The 17,767-nt window shown below is 53.6% G+C and overlaps 5 protein-coding genes across 5 annotated transcripts; 3 read left to right on the plus strand and 2 right to left on the minus strand.

Annotated features, from left to right (window-relative positions):
- Positions 1-3,327: 3,327 nt before the first annotated feature.
- MIND_00295400 (uncharacterized protein) lies at positions 3,328-5,136 on the plus strand (the record flags this gene model as incomplete). Its single annotated transcript, XM_037359816.1, has 1 exon — positions 3,328-5,136. One exon carries the CDS (start codon positions 3,328-3,330, stop codon positions 5,134-5,136), a length of 1,809 nt encoding a protein of 602 aa, XP_037222701.1.
- Positions 5,137-6,515: 1,379 nt separating this feature from the next.
- On the minus strand, positions 6,516-8,273 carry MIND_00295500 (uncharacterized protein; the record flags this gene model as incomplete). The annotated part of the gene is made up of 6 exons (XM_037359817.1): positions 6,516-6,596; positions 6,658-7,267; positions 7,319-7,562; positions 7,609-7,718; positions 7,784-7,853; positions 7,910-8,273. The coding sequence occupies 6 exons, from the start codon at positions 8,271-8,273 to the stop codon at positions 6,516-6,518; spliced, it is 1,479 nt and encodes a 492-aa protein (XP_037222702.1).
- A 2,270-nt stretch (positions 8,274-10,543) lies between these two features.
- MIND_00295600 (S-adenosyl-L-methionine-dependent methyltransferase) lies at positions 10,544-11,933 on the plus strand (the record flags this gene model as incomplete). Its single annotated transcript, XM_037359818.1, has 5 exons — positions 10,544-10,855; positions 10,920-11,000; positions 11,058-11,442; positions 11,497-11,825; positions 11,874-11,933. Exons 1-5 carry the CDS (start codon positions 10,754-10,756, stop codon positions 11,931-11,933), a joined length of 957 nt encoding a protein of 318 aa, XP_037222703.1. The 5' UTR covers positions 10,544-10,753.
- A 1,259-nt stretch (positions 11,934-13,192) lies between these two features.
- On the minus strand, positions 13,193-14,361 carry MIND_00295700 (Glycoside hydrolase; the record flags this gene model as incomplete). The annotated part of the gene is made up of 3 exons (XM_037359819.1): positions 13,193-13,495; positions 13,545-14,165; positions 14,218-14,361. The coding sequence occupies 3 exons, from the start codon at positions 14,359-14,361 to the stop codon at positions 13,193-13,195; spliced, it is 1,068 nt and encodes a 355-aa protein (XP_037222704.1).
- Positions 14,362-14,789: 428 nt separating this feature from the next.
- On the plus strand, positions 14,790-17,106 carry MIND_00295800 (uncharacterized protein; the record flags this gene model as incomplete). The annotated part of the gene is made up of 14 exons (XM_037359820.1): positions 14,790-14,860; positions 14,919-15,036; positions 15,082-15,150; positions 15,198-15,321; positions 15,365-15,500; positions 15,549-15,704; positions 15,753-15,928; positions 15,978-16,113; positions 16,169-16,231; positions 16,278-16,455; positions 16,487-16,549; positions 16,598-16,617; positions 16,661-16,800; positions 16,844-17,106. 14 exons carry the CDS (start codon positions 14,790-14,792, stop codon positions 17,104-17,106), a joined length of 1,713 nt encoding a protein of 570 aa, XP_037222705.1.
- Positions 17,107-17,767: the final 661 nt, after the last annotated feature.

Genomic DNA, 17,767 nt, shown 5'->3' on the forward strand with positions numbered 1-17,767 from the left:
CCCTGCCAGTGTATGACGCATCTCACATGCAACATTGCACGCGATCTACTAGTAACACTTCTCAGTCGAGCCCGAGCCGGCAGCTTCGCCGAGGGTTGGGCGCGACTCAAATACGAGAGTAACACTGGCCTGTCTTACTCCCAAGTCCCCAGTTTACCTGATTCAGATTTGAGAAGTTGAGCTCACCTCATGATCCTTACCTCTCACGAGCAGACGAGCTAGTTAAGCCGCAGATGATATGATACCTTCCCGCTCTCCACAAGCTCCACACTACCAAAGAAAGGACAATACATTCGACAGCCTTTTCACTGCCAGATAACCCGACACCGAACTGCTCACTAGTCTTCAATTTCCTCTCCCCCCCACACCAATCATGCCCTTGTCGTCACGACTAGCAAACTGGGTTTCTCCCCAACGGCGTTCGGAGAATACACAGAATCCTAACTCCACTGCCAGTGACTTCCTACCCACGGACATTTTATTCATCATTGTGTCCTTAATCCACGACGACGCAACCTTGCATTATCTAGCAGCCGTCTCAAAACTTTTCTACAAGTTGGCGACGGAAGAGCTATTGCGTCGTTACAATCTCGTTCTGCCGACGCAGTCGCCGGACGGTACTACTAGTACGAGCGAGAGCAAAGTGCGATGCACATCTGTTGATGACCTTTCCATCCTGAATCTTGCGGCAGCACTTCCCAACTCTGCTCACTTCAGCTCTGGACTGGACTTCGAATACCACTCGTCTACCCAAGCTACCCACAAAGACCTGAAACGACTTATCTCTACCATTCCCTCCCTTCCCATCCACTCCGCCTCTCTTGACCTTGGCCACGACCTCCTCCACCCCCCGCTGGGCTGGCATTTAGCAAATTCCCTGCCCAAGCTGCTTCACGCAGTCTGTCTTGGTGCCGAAAACGCCGTGGTTGTCGCACGCGATGGGCTCGTCACGACCCGGGTAAATGACCTCCGACATTGGAATCCACACAGCGGCAGAACAAAAGCCATAATCCGACACAACATGCATGATGGCTCAGAGCAAATGGGCCCCACCATCCAGGCCCTCACAACGATTCTGACCAGCACGATGACCCTCGGGAACCCGGCGACCGTGACGTGGGCAGTAGTCTTGGTCAACGCAGAATACATCACACACCTGGTTCTAACACTTGACCTTCCCGAAATTGTTTGGACCGCGATATTCGGTGTGGACACACTGCTGTTGCCCAACCTGAAGCAAATTCAAGTCGGTCGAGATGCGAGGAACATACCTCTTGAATCATTCCTGGGGTTCTGCAACAGGCATGCCCGGACGCTGAGGGATATTGTTTCGCTCGGACAGTCCTCAACCGACGCGAATCCAGTGGCAAATGTGCTTATGAAACCGATGCCCGCCCTGGAACTGGTTGGCGGACACGGACTCTTTGTGAACTTTCTTATCGCTTCCACCTCCGAGGTTCCCGAGACCTTCCCTGTTCTAAAGCAAGTCGCTCTCTATCCGGACCAAGCGCTCCCCCGCTCGCTAGCCCTCCTCGCCCGCACCGATCTTCCTCCCCATCTCGAGCTTGTTCTCTGCAACTTCACCGCCAAGCAGCTGTCTGCCTGGCCCATCTTCCCAACTATCTCATCTCTGGCTCTTCAACAGTTTCGCTTGCCCATGACTGCAACGACGGCCGCTCTTCTGAGCTCCTTTCTTGCACACGCGTTCCCCGCCCTGCACAAATTTGCTATGACCGCCATGCCCAAGCAGGAGCAGCCTACTACTAATAATTTCCTCGATGCATGGGCCATCAACAGCGGGAGTGCATGGCGCGCGGACATCGGCGATGGCAAGGGGGCGCCGATCCCAGAGAAGCGACTGGGGGAGAGGAAGTTTGTGCAAGCGCTTACCGCAGGTGGAAGGAATACCGCCGTATGGGAGTGGATTATCGATGGGGTCTGCATCCAAGTTTGAATGACGAAAAGAACGAAGGAGTGGTCTATGTCCCTCATTGTTGTGTACCAGTAAATAAATATCTATGTACACTCTTGTGATGTTTCTTCGACCGGAATCGTAGGTTGCTGGGTCCAAACGCTGCATTGCGGGAACCGAGAATCGTAACATTCGAAGTCGGGCTTCACAGAGAAACATTAGTTCTGCAGATGCAGAAAGTCAAGACATACCCTGTTTCTAACAAGGACCCCGTTATCTGTGCCACACACATCTTGTCCCTCCCAGAGCTTGCGGCTATGTGAAGCAATCCAACCTTTCGCCTGGGTCGTGAGACTTGCACATATTGCAGGGACTATGGGTGGCAAATATGATGGAGTTCAAGAAGAAAAACTAGGCGTGTCGTTGGTCAAACACTTTAAATAGAGATGTCAGCAACAGTATGCACAGGACAGCATAGAACAACGTACTTGACCAACATGCCACGATTCCTCGTAGGGTGCCTCCTGCCTGAGAGCGAGACTGTCGACGATATGAAACGGTCCTGAGTAGGGCAAGAAGTGAGTTTTGTCACTTTGGTGCAAAAGAACGGCGATAAACCAATGGTCCTCGTCATTCTAGCAGAACTACGTGATGAAGGTGAGATTTCGAGCAAGAAACTAAAAAGAAGCCGCCTCGTACCTCTTTTGTCAACACCGATACCGCAAAGATTTTACTGTTCAGGCGACCCCGCAGTGACCAGCCAGGAGCGGGAATGCGGCCGGTTGCGAGAGAGGGTGCAGGCAATCTTCGGAACAATGTATGATTTGAGAGTTTACTCCCTCACGACGAATGCACAACACCGGGAGCCCATAGGGCATGCAAACGGGAGAGACTGGGTTTGAAATAGCGAGGGCTGGAGCAAAAATGTGGTCATTGCTCAGCCTCGTGGGTCGATGTCGGGGATGAAGAAGCGCACCTGTGGACGACCTCGACCTCATGGTCCATCCGCGTCAGCCTGTTTACTTGACCTTGGATCTCGCGAAGCGTCGGGGAAGGGTATCAGGCAGCTTTGGGTTTGTCGCTTGCTGTCGGCCATGCGACGTGGTGAGGGAATGTTTGTAGTTTGTTGACGATGTTGAGACTCGACTCCGGCTGTGCGCGGAGCAAGTAATCCCGGCGCTGCGTAAGCAAGATCACGTCATCACGCCGCGGCATCACGCGCATCAAACGCGTTCACGCGCTCGACGGCGACGCGTCGCCGGCCCACTGACTCATCGGGCGCCGCCCCGGAACTCGTCTGACTCGCCCTCGGAGTCATTTGATTTTATTACGGTATATAAAAGGCCTGTATTCCATAGTTCTATAAGTTCTTAGCTCCCCGAGTTTATGATTTAAGTTCCGTCGCTATCTCCGATATGTCCGTCCGACCCGGAGCCCTCGCCGTCGCTCTCGCCTTGTCCCTCGCTGCCGTAGCCCTTGCGCCCCATACACCCAACATCACACATACCACCACCACCTGCCCTCCAAGTCCTGGGTATGGATTGACCCTCGCACACTTACTTAGCTTATGGCTGCTGGGAGTGGTGTTGCTGACCTATTTTGGGTTAGCTCGCGCTCACGAGCACGTTCTCTGCGCATCATATTGGAGCCCACCGCGAGGGGCCCAGTCCAGTGCTCCAGGCACTCATTCATTTACTCACAAACCTATCGACATCAAGCTTGCTTTGCATTCGCGTCGCTTGGCCTCTACAGATTCACATTCTGCTCTACCCTCACCACCATCATACTCGAATATTGCACCCGCTCACGCTCCCGCGCTCAGTTCTGTTCCCGTTCCCATCGCCCAGCCTAGCCCTTCGTCTAGCCCTTCGTCTGGAGTTCCGCGCGAAGCCGCATTACCGCCCGGCCTGAATCCACCGCATGCCGCACATGGCTCATCTATTCCCCCAGCGCCTCCTGTTCCCGTTCCCGCTCCCGTCGCCCTCGAAGCACCTGTTGGTCCAATCCCGCTTCCGATGCCCGCTCGCCGAGACCGTATCGCGCCGGTTTTCGATTCAGCACGCCCCCGAGACCTGCCCAAATTCTTCGCCGACCTCGAATTCCTTCTCGTCCGCGCCAGCGTCGTTGATGACCAGCAGAAAAAGTACCATGCTACGCGATACCTCGAGCTCATTGACCAAGAGCTGTGGGAGTTTCTGCCTGAGTTCCGCGACCCCGCCGCCTCATTTGCCCATTTCGCCAGCGCTGTCTTTGCGTTGTATCCCGAAGCCGACCTAGACCGCCGTTACTCCGCCGCTGGCCTCGAAGCTCTTGTTGCTGCCTTCGCCGCTTCTAAACGTCCCTCCCGAACCGATTTCTGCGTGTTCTATCGCGATTTCTGGCGCGCTTCGTCCTTTCTGCGCTCCAAACATCGTCTCGCCAGTTTTGAGCAGAGCCAAGCCCTTGTCAGAGCCATACCGCCCACACTTCGCCCCGCGGTCGACCAGGAACTCGAACTGCGCTTTCCGGACGTCCACGTCGACGACACATACCCACTTGAAGCCGTTCGTGCCGCCATTGACCGTGTATTGCTGCAAAACAAGTCGTCCTCGTCGTCAGCTGTAGAATCAGAGTCAGGATCGCTTATAACCGGGAATATGCCACGCACCACCGTTCCCCGCTCGCCCAGTGACCCTCCCGCTTCACGTCTCGACTCGCCGCCTTCGCCTCCGCGCTTTCGTTCGAACTGCTCGTACTGCAGTGATCCCACACATTGGATCCGCGATTGCCCCCGTCTCACGTTCGATCTCGCGTCCGGCTTTTGCAAGCGCAACGCGGAAGGCAAGGTTGTCTTGCCCAACGGCCGTTTCGTCCCGCACAGTATTGTCGGCCCGGATTTACGCTCTCGAATCGAATTGTGCCGCCCAATGACACCCCCGCCGTTTGCCGCCCCAGTCGCCGCTTCAGCGCCGAGTACTTCGCGTGTAGAGCCAACTAAACGCCCAATCGAGTTGCCTAGCGTGCTGTTACCGCTGACAGATGTCCAGAGAATGGCGGAAATCGAGTCCGAGCTTGCGGTTTTGCGTGCTCATCGTTCCAAGCTCCAACGAGTTCACGCGATAGACATTCCGGCGCCGTCACCGTCGTTGTTGCTGCCCAACCAGCGGCAGCACATCGAGCGGTCGTTCCTCATTCCGCCTCGTATTCCGCAGGAGTCGTTTGCGCTCGAGAGTCGTCGTTTGTGAAGAGGCCCATTGTCGATTGTTTCGTTCTACGGTGATTTTGCCCCGGTTTTTGGCCTTCATTCTCGGTATCCCGCTCGTTCCTGTCACCCTCCGCAGTTTCGTCATTGTCCACACGCGTCGCACTATCGGACCGCGTCAGTATTTCAGTTGGGAGGATCCCACTGCGACACACCTTTTGCCCCGCTTCTCCCTCCAGCGCCTGCTCAATGCATCTCCGCCTGTGTCTCCACTATCCCGCCATCCTCGTCTTCGCTCTCGAGTCCCGGTTCACGCACCCGTCGCCCTCGCTGGCAGCTTTGCGCTGCCGCCGTCGCCTCGTCGTCGTGGTCAAGAATCAGAAGGTACACAGCCACGTCATCACGGTCACGCAGCTTCCTGGTCCGGTCGGGTTCATGCCGTGTCGCGTTTCCTCGGTCGCGGATGACTGGGGACAGTCATTTTTTCAGTTGGGAGGAGATGTTGAGACTCGACTCCGGCTGTGCGCGGAGCAAGTAATCCCGGCGCTGCGTAAGCAAGATCACGTCATCACGCCGCGGCATCACGCGCATCAAACGCGTTCACGCGCTCGACGGCGACGCGTCGCCGGCCCACTGACTCATCGGGCGCCGCCCCGGAACTCGTCTGACTCGCCCTCGGAGTCATTTGATTTTATTACGGTATATAAAAGGCCTGTATTCCATAGTTCTATAAGTTCTTAGCTCCCCGAGTTTATGATTTAAGTTCCGTCGCTATCTCCGATATGTCCGTCCGACCCGGAGCCCTCGCCGTCGCTCTCGCCTTGTCCCTCGCTGCCGTAGCCCTTGCGCCCCATACACCCAACATCACACATACCACCACCACCTGCCCTCCAAGTCCTGGGTATGGATTGACCCTCGCACACTTACTTAGCTTATGGCTGCTGGGAGTGGTGTTGCTGACCTATTTTGGGTTAGCTCGCGCTCACGAGCACGTTCTCTGCGCATCAACGATGTGGTCAAGGACAAGGAAAATTGATTTGGAGGCACGTGCTGGTATGTCACCTTGAATTTCGCCGCCGTTGTGTTGTCGCTCTTCTCAATGAGTGCAGTCAGGACTAGGTGGTCCGACCAGTCTATAAGACTACGAGCACGACTTCTTAGACGCTCTATCGCTGCGATGGTTCAAGGTTTCCCGCTCTTGGCGCATTAACGGCGCGAAGAACAATACATTCAACAGCTTCAAGTTTTCAACCGCCAGAACCTTGAATCCCCAACTGCAGCATTCCTTCCTCTCAGTTTATGCAAAGGTCATGCATTTGTCGTCACGACTAGCAAACTGGGTTGGACGACGTTCCGTCTTCAAGTTGTAATAATATGATCCTACAATTACTTATTCTTAGGTCTTGCCTCTATAAGCATCCTTTACCAGAAGCGTATATTTCTTGGATCCAACTTCGGATTGTGCATCCTAAGCATTACAATGTTTGAAGTCAGGCTTGAAAACTGGGGGAAATACTGATCAGTACCAAATGCGACAAGGCAAACAGCCTGAGAAACATCGTACCCCATTCCCAACGAAGACCTCCGCGCGCTGCGCCACGACCATGTCCACCGTCTGCGACACATGCCGGCCCTCCCACGAGAGCGAGAGCTCGCGGCTTGTCCCAATGCCATCCTTCCAAATCTGGATGGCGCGCAGCGCCTCAGCGAGCGAGGCAAGCCAGTCGTTCTTTGCATTGGTCATGACATACACCCGCGTCAGCGGCGGGAGCCCGGCGGCGTGTTGGTCGGAGACGACATCACGCACTTTATTAGCGATATCTTGGATGGACGGTAGACAGCGCGAGAGTGCGTTTGGGGCAGGAGACTTGTCGGAGAGCTGGGGGAAGCGGTTGAAGCCTGTGAAGGCAAGCCCGTTTGCGACAGCTTCTGGACACCATATTTCGTAGTCCCCACGGCGGACATGGAGCACCAGCAGTCCGGGGATTGGCAGCTCGGTGTCGAGAATAGCCGCGAGGAGTGTATGGCTCGTAAAGTTGAAGCTTGAGGGCAAAAAGTGGTGTGAGTTGGCGAGGAACTCGCCGAAGATTAATGGCGACCAGCTGAAATTCTGCAGGATCGGGGACGCAGAAAGGGAGGGGAATATATCGAGAACGCGGTCAGTGCCGATCAGTCTTGAGTGGTAGTTAATATTCAGACTGCCCCTAAATCATATACCTACTTACTCGTCGTGAAAAAGCCGGGGACTGGTCTTCGACAATTCCACACAGCGCGAGGTGAGATTGTGTAGTTCCATCGTCCAGCGTTCAATGATCTGTTTGGCGGTTGGCGGGGCGGCGAATGTATCCTGAATTGTGCGGGTATCGAGCACAACCCGCTCCGACTCGGGACATACTTGATGGTACCACTCTTGCGAGATGGCTGCTGCGCGAGGAGAGGATGAAGGCATACGATCACCGACCAATGGGCCTAAAACTGTTGGTCTTCATGGGGAGGGTTGAGCAGAAAGACACACCAGATATAAAAGCGGAAAGCGGTATACGAGCGGGGATGAGCCGGCCATTCACGGGCCATGGGACAACCTCCGGGCCATCCCGCATCCATGTGTAGTTGTCGAAGACGTATCTGTCCACACGGGTGTTAAGTGTAGGAATGAATCCGTCAAGGACGGAGCGGGGGAAATAGCATACGCTCTGTCGGCTGCGTATGCCAAGTATGCATTGAGGAGCATTTCCTGCATGTAGTTTCCCCAGCCAAAACCTGGCAGGCACCGAGTTAGCGTCGGAAAGCTGGAAATTAAAGCGGACATGACACACTGAATCCGTGATTGTCCACCCAGAGATACTTGGCATGGTTTCCGTCAGGGAATGGAGCGGCAAGGTTGTGCTGCGGCAGCTGTCTTTCGCGCGCATGGTAGAGCTCAAAGAGCGGAGGCTGTTGGGGAGGAGGCAGAGATGGGGGTGGTGGAGGAGGACACTCCTGGACCAGCGGTTGGACGGAGGGGCATGGATGGGTATTAGTAAGTCCTGGTAGCGGCGAAGGCACGAGCGACACCGGGCCTGATATGCGGGAAAGAAGTGGCGAAGAGATAAGCAGTAGGACCACAATAGCCCAGGGAAGACTCAAGACGAGAATCCCCCTCCAACGCACTGGTCCGGTGCGGTTTTCGCCACGCCCCATCGTCTTCCCTCCGAGCGGAACCTGGTAGTTGGGAAGGGAAATAATACAGACAGCCTTGGACGTGTCAAGTATACAGCTTAGTTCTCGTTTGCGTAACTGTTGGCGACACCTTGCGACACCCGTCCCAATAATAGGGAGCGTGAGAGACGACGGTGAGTGAGTGAAAGCCGGAGTTTATCCATGACTGCAAAACACACGCCCGAGGGCAGAATATTCGTGCAGTAAGGGCCTTGGACCTGTTCCCCAAGGCCCTTACACTTTTCCAGCTGAAAAAAAGCGTTCCTTGGTGACTAGTAGTCTGTGCCGATGACTGGCACCGCAAGTTCATCGATTGTTGTTTGCTAGACTCCAGATGTCGACCAATATCATGGTTTGTCGAATCTCGAGCTCATTTCGTGACCAGCAGGAGATGTTTGTTGATGAAGGAACCTGGCAAAATGCACGTGATGACATGTCAGCACTCTCATGACGCGTCGTCAGCGATGGAACAAGATGGTCAACGATGGTCAGCTAGCTCTTCCAAACTCTGAATATATGGGAAATATGCTCTGAGATAGAGGGCGGAACACTATTGGTGCAAGCCAAGGCGTTGACACCAACGACTCGGATTGCGTGAATGCTTTGAGCAATGAGCATGCAGAGGCAGGCATTTTCCTTTTCCTCGTGGCATGGACGATAATCTACAGTGGGACTCTTTCTCTTCAAGCCAGTCGTTGGCTAACACGACCCCGAACCGAAAAGCACTAGGCGTTGATTGCGACCCGAATCCATGTCTATGGTGCGCAAATTTCTATTCAGGTTCTCGCATATCGTCGGCGAAAGTGATATATTACTTACTCGCCACTTCAGGATATCGCTTTGCAAATCCTGAAGACTAGAACTAGAACCATGCCGAAACGCCCACAGCTCTCGGCATAATTCGCACTCCACGCTACTCCACGTCGTACTAGCAGCCTGAGGTCGGCCTGCACACAACCTACGCCGAACCCGAAGATCTATTGGACCACTTTGCGATGCCAGCTTGCGAAGCAGTTGGTCGTTATCGGAATATTGGACTTGTCAGCGTCGCCGCGGCCCTCTATTCTCCGGCGGTGGTCGCGCTCAACTCATTCTGGCTTCTACTCGCTTGAGAGGGATTTGGAGGGTCGATGCTTCACACTTTCCACTGCCACCTCGTCGTGGTAGAGTCTCTAAGAGGTGCCCTAGGAACATCTATGTCGCCCAATGCATATCTCCACTGCATTCCGTTATCAGCTTGAAGCTAGTAAGTCAATCTCGTGAACTGGTCTCCTGCTGATGGCCATACGACTAGTAGGATGCCCACAAAATCTTACATACACCTTCCCGGCTTCCCCGCACACGCGAGCTCGGATCAGCGCGAGTCTCACGCTAATCAGACTTCACTCTGGGCTGACAGCCAGCACAGAACACGTCAGAACTCGGGCACTCCCAGAACTCCCGCTTGGCTTGAACCTCTGCTAGTTGCTGGCAATGCTTCAGTCAAGACGGCTTCGAGACGTACGAGGTATAACTAGCATCAAAGCGCAACCCATCATGATCATTCGAGAGTATATAAGCAACGCTCGGCGGTTGCTAGACGCCCTACTAATTTAACATTTTCCAAGTATGCTCACAAGATGTGCGATGTGATCGCGGCGGCAAGCCCTGTCGGCGGAGGAATTGAAGACTCTGGAACAGGGTTGCCTGCGTTGCGTCCACATACGCTTATGAGCTATTCAAGTGTGGCATCGGTTCATGGTAACTTCATGCAAGACTGAGCAGAGAAGCCATTACGGAAAGACTCGGAAGCTCACCGGCGGGGATTGTCAGGGATTATCGATGACGCCGTATCATGCCGCAGTGGGTCCATTGTGAACTGCTCTGTCGTTCATCAGCACGAAATATGCGAGCATCAGCATCGAAGTACAGCCATGCCAGGTGCAAGTCAAGAGCCATACGAATGACTGCCATTGACTCTTGGTGCCAGTACATTCACATTATTCGCACTACTACTTACTAGTATTCATCACGATCCACCGTCGACTTTGATGTCAAGGTCTAGAGCTTAGAACAAACCGCGTCGTTGCCGTCCGGAACCGTTTGCATCCTTGCACTCCACTTGATCAGGTAAGACGGGCCGGGTCCGCTTGTCGACTATCTTATCCGCATCCGGCAATCCTGGACCGAAGAATCAGGGGGAACATAAGCGACGCCTCGGCTGATCGAATAGATGTTGATGGATGTGCGATGCTGTAAGGTCCTTTTCTGAAACCGCTTCTTCGACGCTAGTTTCTTTTCAGGTAAAATGTCCCTGGCCTCATGTTGCAACAACTTTCGCCCACCCTGCAACGCTCCATTTTCCTTTTAACCGCTCACCATCCTGGGCCAGCCTCCCCCACCGCCCCCCATCCTTCCCTTCTCATCCTCTTCCCGTCCAAGTCCCTGGCTGTCCCTTTCTTAACGAGTCGACGACGACGACGATGAAGCACTCTCTGGCCACCACTTTGTATCACGCTTTCCCCTCATCGTCGCCCGACTGGTTGGACGCCTCGACTCCTCTATTCCGCCGCTTGATGTCGATCGTGCGTGTCTTCTTTGCTTCCTTCTTCATTATCGCTAAATTGTTCATGACGACGATCCCTCTAGACTCCGGCGTCAGTGGCGTATCACGCCAATACCCTCTGGCTCTTCACTGAGTCCGACTTCATGACGACTATGGTCCCCATCGTGCGCAGCATTCTCTGACCAGGGATGGGCTTTAAGCTGACTCAATTACGCTTACAGTCTCTCTTCGCAATGGTGGCCGCGCCGCTGACTTCCCCCTCCAACATCCCACATCTCGTCTTTTGGCTCTGGTTCCACCTCCTCGCTTTCAACACTTCTAACCAAACGACTTCCTTCGAAGACGCGACGAACAAACCTGACCGGCCGATTCCTGCAGGTCGCATCACTGTGGAGCATGCGTTGATCCTCCGTTGGGTCTTGATGCCGATGTGTTGGGCATTGAGCTTGGCATACAGCAAGGAGACAATGTTTGCTAGCATGGCGTTGGCGTTGTTCACGTGGATGTATAACGAACTCAAGGGCAACGGAAGGAGCGCTATTACCCGGTATCTTCTCAACGGGCTTGGCTTCGCGGCATTTGAGGCGGGAACGACGCTCGTTGCACGTATGTCGTGTTCCTTCTTTTATCATCCCGTTTCCCTGTCTCACGTTGGTCCAGGGGACGACAAGACCAACCTCGATGGCGCGGGCTGGCTGGCCATCCTACTCAGCGGGCTCATTTTTGCCACAACAATCTACGCACAAGACTTCAGAGATGTTGTTGGTGATGCTGAGATCAACCGCGACACGATCCCCCTCCGATTCGGCGCGCCATCGCGACCTGTTTTGATGGCGGGTGTGATGGCTTGGTCGGTTGGGCTATCCTTCATCTGGCAGGTCGACATCTTCACAACCGTTGCTTTTGTGGCACTCGCTGCTTTTGCTGGCGGGAGATTCGTCCTCAAGACCACTGTCGATGACGACCGCCGCAACTACTTCTGGTACAATGTGGGCTGATTTTATCTCTCCGTCACCTTCGATTAACCAAGGACACAGATTTGGGTCACCGCCGCTCATGTTCTACCCGGGTACTGGCGTTTCTTTCACTCGGCTTGAGCGCCGGGATGTCTGAGGACAAGGACGACAACCGCGCAATGCCACGGCAACTCCCTATGCTATCAGTTTCCTCCCACTCATCTTTGCACTTTCTTTGGAACCCTTGTTGTACTCTACGGTTATCTTCCCCTTTGTTGTTGTACAAACATTGCTATCGGGAATCGGTACTCTTATCGCATGTAAACTGACGGCTTAATTCAATTTCTTCGATTGTCCAAGAACGCACCCTGGAGTTGCACCTGATCTGCGTGTACCTGCTGCGCCGCCTTGTTCACAGGCCACGGCCTACCTCAATAGTCTATCTAATTTTAGGCTAGGTCGGACCGGGCGGCTCGGGATCGACACTCCGGATTGCCGGGCGGCGCACTAAACATCGGACGGACTGTAGGACCGAGATCGCGATGATAGGCTGATTGATTCGTTTTGACCCGCCTCCGAGCCCACCAAGCTGGCCTCCGACTCGAGGAGCTCCTTTGGAGGCTTATTTGTAAATCAGGGTTGCTGGAGAAGCCCGAGAACAAGAGCGAAGGAATCTGTCAGAGCGGAATGCCTCGAGGCAGATGAGGGTGTGCGGGCTGCTTCGCTTGATGCAACGAGGCACGGAGATCGCGGGGCACGTGCACAACGCCAATAAGCACTTTGCCTTTTCCGGCGTCACGGAAATATTACGAGTGATGCGCCTGCCACTCGGCGGAGTGATCCGAGCTTCATTGATCAAGGGCACATGCAACCCTGGTCAGATTAGGCAGTGGTGTCAACTTTGGGGGAGAGAATGCAGTGGCATCTCCCATACCGGGCTATATTGTTACCGTTTGGTGTTACCGTTTGGAGGTCGCAGATTCCCTGTTCCGAATCCAGGCGGGTTTTTGGCAATTCGACAAGAACAGATCTTGGCTTGACACACGAGGCAGGCTAGATACCCGGCAATTCCTGAGGGTGCGATGTCTTGTCGAGCAGGAGCGACGCTCTGGCGCGGGGAGTGGAAGCCGGTGACGAAACCCGCACCGGATTGGTTAAAGAGCTTCCGCTCCGAGGTTATCATCAGAAGTATCATCGTATCACACTGATTCGCCGCAGAATGTCCGACGAGAAAGACCTCGGTCTCAACATCGTACAAACCAGCAATTTGTTGGAAGGGACCAGGTCCAATCGAGATTTGACTGCTAATCGAACGGGCAATGCTTGAATACCAAATTACTAGCCAGTTGAAACAACACGTTGCAAAGTTTTGAATTGTTAGAGATGAAGATCCTTCGCATTTAATATTCGTCCAAGTTTTTACCAATCGTTAAAGCCCACTCGCCATAGGGTTTTGTTGCCTTTCCGTCCAGCACTTCCCGCAGGTAATCTCTGAAGGTGATGGGCTTCCACTCCGGATACAACGTGCCGGCGTCCAGATAGCCAAGGTAGGCCGCATTTTCAGGGGTGTTGTCAGACCTGACGTGCATACTGAAGTGATAGTCCGGCCCATAAGACATTTGTTGGGTGTGAAGGTCATCCGGATTGCTAGCGATTGCAGCCGCAAACTTGGCCCTCGTCGTAGCGATGTGCTCAGCAGAAATCTGCCAGGAGGTTTTAGTCACTATACTTGAAGAAAATGAGGTTACACACATGACGGCGGTCGATCTTCTCCCCAGACAACTCTTCCATCATCGCAAAAGTTTCGTTCTCGCTGAGAACATCGCCATAGACATGGACACTCTTATTAATCGTGCGGTCATCCTTCACTATCCGGACAACCGTGCTCGCGATGTCTCGCAGGTCCACCAGCGCATTTCTCGCTGCACCTCCAACATGAATCTGCGTCCGATTGCGAATCATCGCAGCATACTCCGCGCGGCCTGAGGGAATGGCGGGAATGTAGAGCTGGTACCAATAGCCGACATCGATGACGGTATAGGGCAGGTATATCGAGCGTATGTGGGTGTAGACCTGTTCTTTGATGTCCCGCATTCGCATTATTGTACCATCAACAGGCGAGGAAACCGGTGCGACCGTTATGAACGCAGATGGGATGAACCGTTTGACACCGGCGGTTTTGGCAGCAGTAGCAAGAGGGATTTGCTGGAGAGTGTGCATGCCATCGATCGCGCTGATGAGGATATCCACGCCCGACAGGACTTCTACGAGAGTGGGAATGGGGGCATCGAGAGAGGCGGCACGGATTGGGACACCCAGCGCTTGAACCTGGGGTTTCTTGGCAGAGGATGGGCGCACAAGAGCTTCAACGTCCTGTTTTTAGCTCAATGTCGGGGGTAACAGCCTGAGCGTAAGAAAGACCCACGAATCCTCCATCGACGAGGAAGGCGTCCAGAATCGCCTTACCGGTTTCGCCCGTTGCGCCCAGAACGAGGACTGTCGGTTTGGCCATGTCTTGTGTCAAACTCGCGCATGCACAAACTTTATATGCTGCTGACTCCCGAGGCATTCGGAAACAAACCGGGTTGGAGAGCTCAGCGATACGATTGCCGGTATCTGCGGGATATATAAGCCCGAGGGTCTATTCGAATATTGCAGCCAGGTGTACTTGAAGGAGCTGTATAGTCAAGTCACTATACATGGTACACCGGCATATCACTGGCTTACTGACTGCATACAACTGAGGGTGACACGGGCAAAGAGTTGTTCCTTCAAACACTGTGAGGTTGGGAGAGAGAAGTAGTAGATGAGAGCTCACACACTGATGGCAGTGGCGGACATTCGGATATACCGGAGGCGTTAAGCGCTAAGCACTCGCCCACAGCTCTAGTGCGACATGCATGGTGACCGAAAGACGAAAACATTACATTAGTCAGCTCCGGAAAGTAACGTCACGGGACCGGGCACAGCTTGCTTTAAACCTCACTTCGCGGCTTCATGGTAGTGGTAGTGCTCGACAACGGCGGCTCCTCGATCAAGGCCGGCGTCATTGGGACGGGCGCTACCAGGTACTCATCCTCATATTACGGACCAGCGAAGCAGCTGAAAAGTGCTCCTTGTTGGCAGAATCATCCCCAACGCGATCGTACGTTCGAAAGGCGACAAGGAGACTTACGTCGGGCACGAATGGGCCGAGCGGTGCACAGACTACTCTTCTTTGGCGTATCGGCTCCCCGTAGAGAAGGTATGCTCGTTCTTTTTTCACTCGCTTTCGATGACAGCACCCAAGGGTTATATTGTCGATTGGGACGCGCAGAAGGCGATATGGGACGGCATTCTATCGGACCAAGTCCTGAACGTACCTCCCCCACAGAAGCCGCGGGCCGCCACTCACAAATACCTCAGGTCAACCCCACAACGTCGACCCTTGTGATCACCGAGCCCTACTTCAATCTGCCAAAGATCCAGGACACGACGGACGAGTTTATCTTCGAAGAGTACGAGTTCAAATCGTGTCTCAGGGCCACGCGTAAGCCCACACTCTTCACCCCGTACTCAATTCACGCCCGTAGCGGCGTCGTTTATGCCTTATGGCTCGCTCTTCGCTTCTCCTTTACCCGAGTGCATGCTTATCGTGGACTCCGGCTTCAGCTTCACACACGTTGTTCCTGTTATGCAGGGCCGTATTGTCTGGAATGCTGTCAAGCGGTAAGCCGCTTTTCCTTACTTTTTTCCACAACTCACGCTACGAAACAGGCTCGACGTCGGCGGGAAGCTCCTCACAAACCACCTCAAGGAACTCGTCTCCTTCCGGCAATGGAACATGATGGACGAGACATATATTATGAGCCACGTCAAGGAGACGTGCTGCTTCGTCAGTGCGGACTTCAAGGCGGATCTGGAGACTTGTCGGTGCGTTTTTCATGCTTTTATTTAGCTAATTTTGACACTGAAGATTAGACATGGCGGAAAAAACAACTCCATTATACGGGAATACGTCCTTCCTGACTTGACCAAACTGAAGACCGGTCGACTACGCGCGCCGGACGACATACCGCTGGAGTCTGACCAGGTTCTCACCATGGGAAATGAGCGCTTTGCCGTCCCGGAAGTGCTATTCAGGCCAGACGACATCGGTCGGTCGGTCTCCTGTCCTTCCTACCAATTAATTATGAGCATCCCCAGGTATGGACCAAGTCGGCCTTCCTGAAACTATCGCCGCATCCATCGCGCTTCTTCCGGACGATCTGCGAGGCTTGTTTTGGGCGAATATCGGCCTGGTTGGCGGCAGTACGAAGTTTCCTGGTCTGTGCGAGCGCTTGTGCATTTTTTCTTGTTCCCGTGGTTATTGTTCCAATCGCTCATTTTATTCGCAGGTCCAGAGAACTTCGGTCTTTCGCACCATTTGAGGCTGAAATTGCTATTTATCAGCCAGAGGAGTAAGCAATGGCCTTTCGGTAGTATCGTGCTAATCGTAGAGGACAGTGCAATCCTCGAAGCGTATACGGCTGCGGTGTCGTTGGCATCTTCCCGGGCGTTTACTACCTCAAAGATGGCTGTCACGAGGGCAGAATACCTGGAGAGCGGGAGTAGCGCTATGAGGAGAAAAATGGCGGGCCTCGGCAATGACTGGCAAGCTCCACCAGCGGGTGGGGACACAAATGTCGGCGAAGCGGAACCTTCGATTCCACAAGACATTTCCACAACTGGGAGGAGAAGGACACGAATTAGAATTGGTGCTGGGGAGTAGATGTCCAGTAAGGGTATCCAAAATCTAATTGTCGCCTTCTAACGAAAGTCCACAGAATGTATTACAGTCGTTCCTGTAAATAATGCATGTCACGTCTTTTTTTGCGCGAATTCTCAAGAAGGAAATCACGCTCATCTCCCTTCGTCCGCCACGTCAGAATGCAGCAGGACGAGCTGGATGCGAGTCTCTTCAACCCAGCAGGCAGTACAGAACAGGAAATGATCGACAATACTAGTACTGTCGAAGATCTTTTTGCAAGTGCGTGGCTGTTCATCGTGATGCTCTATTTACTTCTGCTCAGCTGGCCGTTCTTTCCGCTTTCTTCCCACTCAAACCGGCACACAGCCGCCAACCAAACGCAAAGCTACCAAGCCAGCTTCCAAGTCCAAGTCCCAAAACTCCATAATCAGCATTGACGACGATAGCGAATCAGAACCACTCTCAAAGAAGAAGAAGACAGACGTTGTAGCCTCAGATGACGAAGACGTTTCGCCTCCCATCAAAATCTCAAGTTCTGCGATGGTTGAGAAAGCTTTGGCCCACCAAAAGGCAGAGCAAAGCTGAAGGCGCGCAAAGAGACTGCCGATTCCGATGACTGCATTTCCACAGGCCCAGTCCATTTCACTTCCCATAACTCATACGACGAATTCTGCACTGCTATGGCTGCTGTTCTCCCCTGCCCCGTTGCTGACCTTGCTCTCGAGAGTGCAAAGTGGAAACCATCAAAGCCCATGAATACTGCCGCTCTTCCAATGACAAACAAGGCTGGCTATGAAGAGATGGTCAGCAACACGTACAACAAGAAGCAAGGAGTTCGTACTGTGTATATTTTTATGGCTGTTCCTTGTCAACCGGCGGAGGAAGCCTTGGTGTGTCAACTCACATGTGTTTCCTTGTCTATTCTCGCTCATTGGCAGCCGTAGCGTACCAGAAACGACAAGTGTGATAATGTGGCCAAGTTTGACTACTCACAGGTGGAGACTTTCGTCACGGTTTGGCTCGAAGGGAGGGTTCAGTAACCAAAACCTGTTCGTGATAGTGTCCCTAGAAGACATATGTCGCGGTCCAGTCCTGGTTGATGTTGTCTCCAGCCCCAGAGAATATGTTACCAAACCAGACCTGGAGCTGGTTCCCCGTCGTCACGGCAAAGTGGAACCTCCGATCCACAAGACATTTCCACGACTGGGAGGAGAAGGACACGAATTAGAATTGCTGCTGGAGAGTA

This window comes from Mycena indigotica, assembly GCF_014461135.1.
Source record: "Mycena indigotica strain 171206Taipei chromosome Unknown Mind.scaff0003, whole genome shotgun sequence".
NCBI lineage: Eukaryota > Fungi > Basidiomycota > Agaricomycetes > Agaricales > Mycenaceae > Mycena > Mycena indigotica.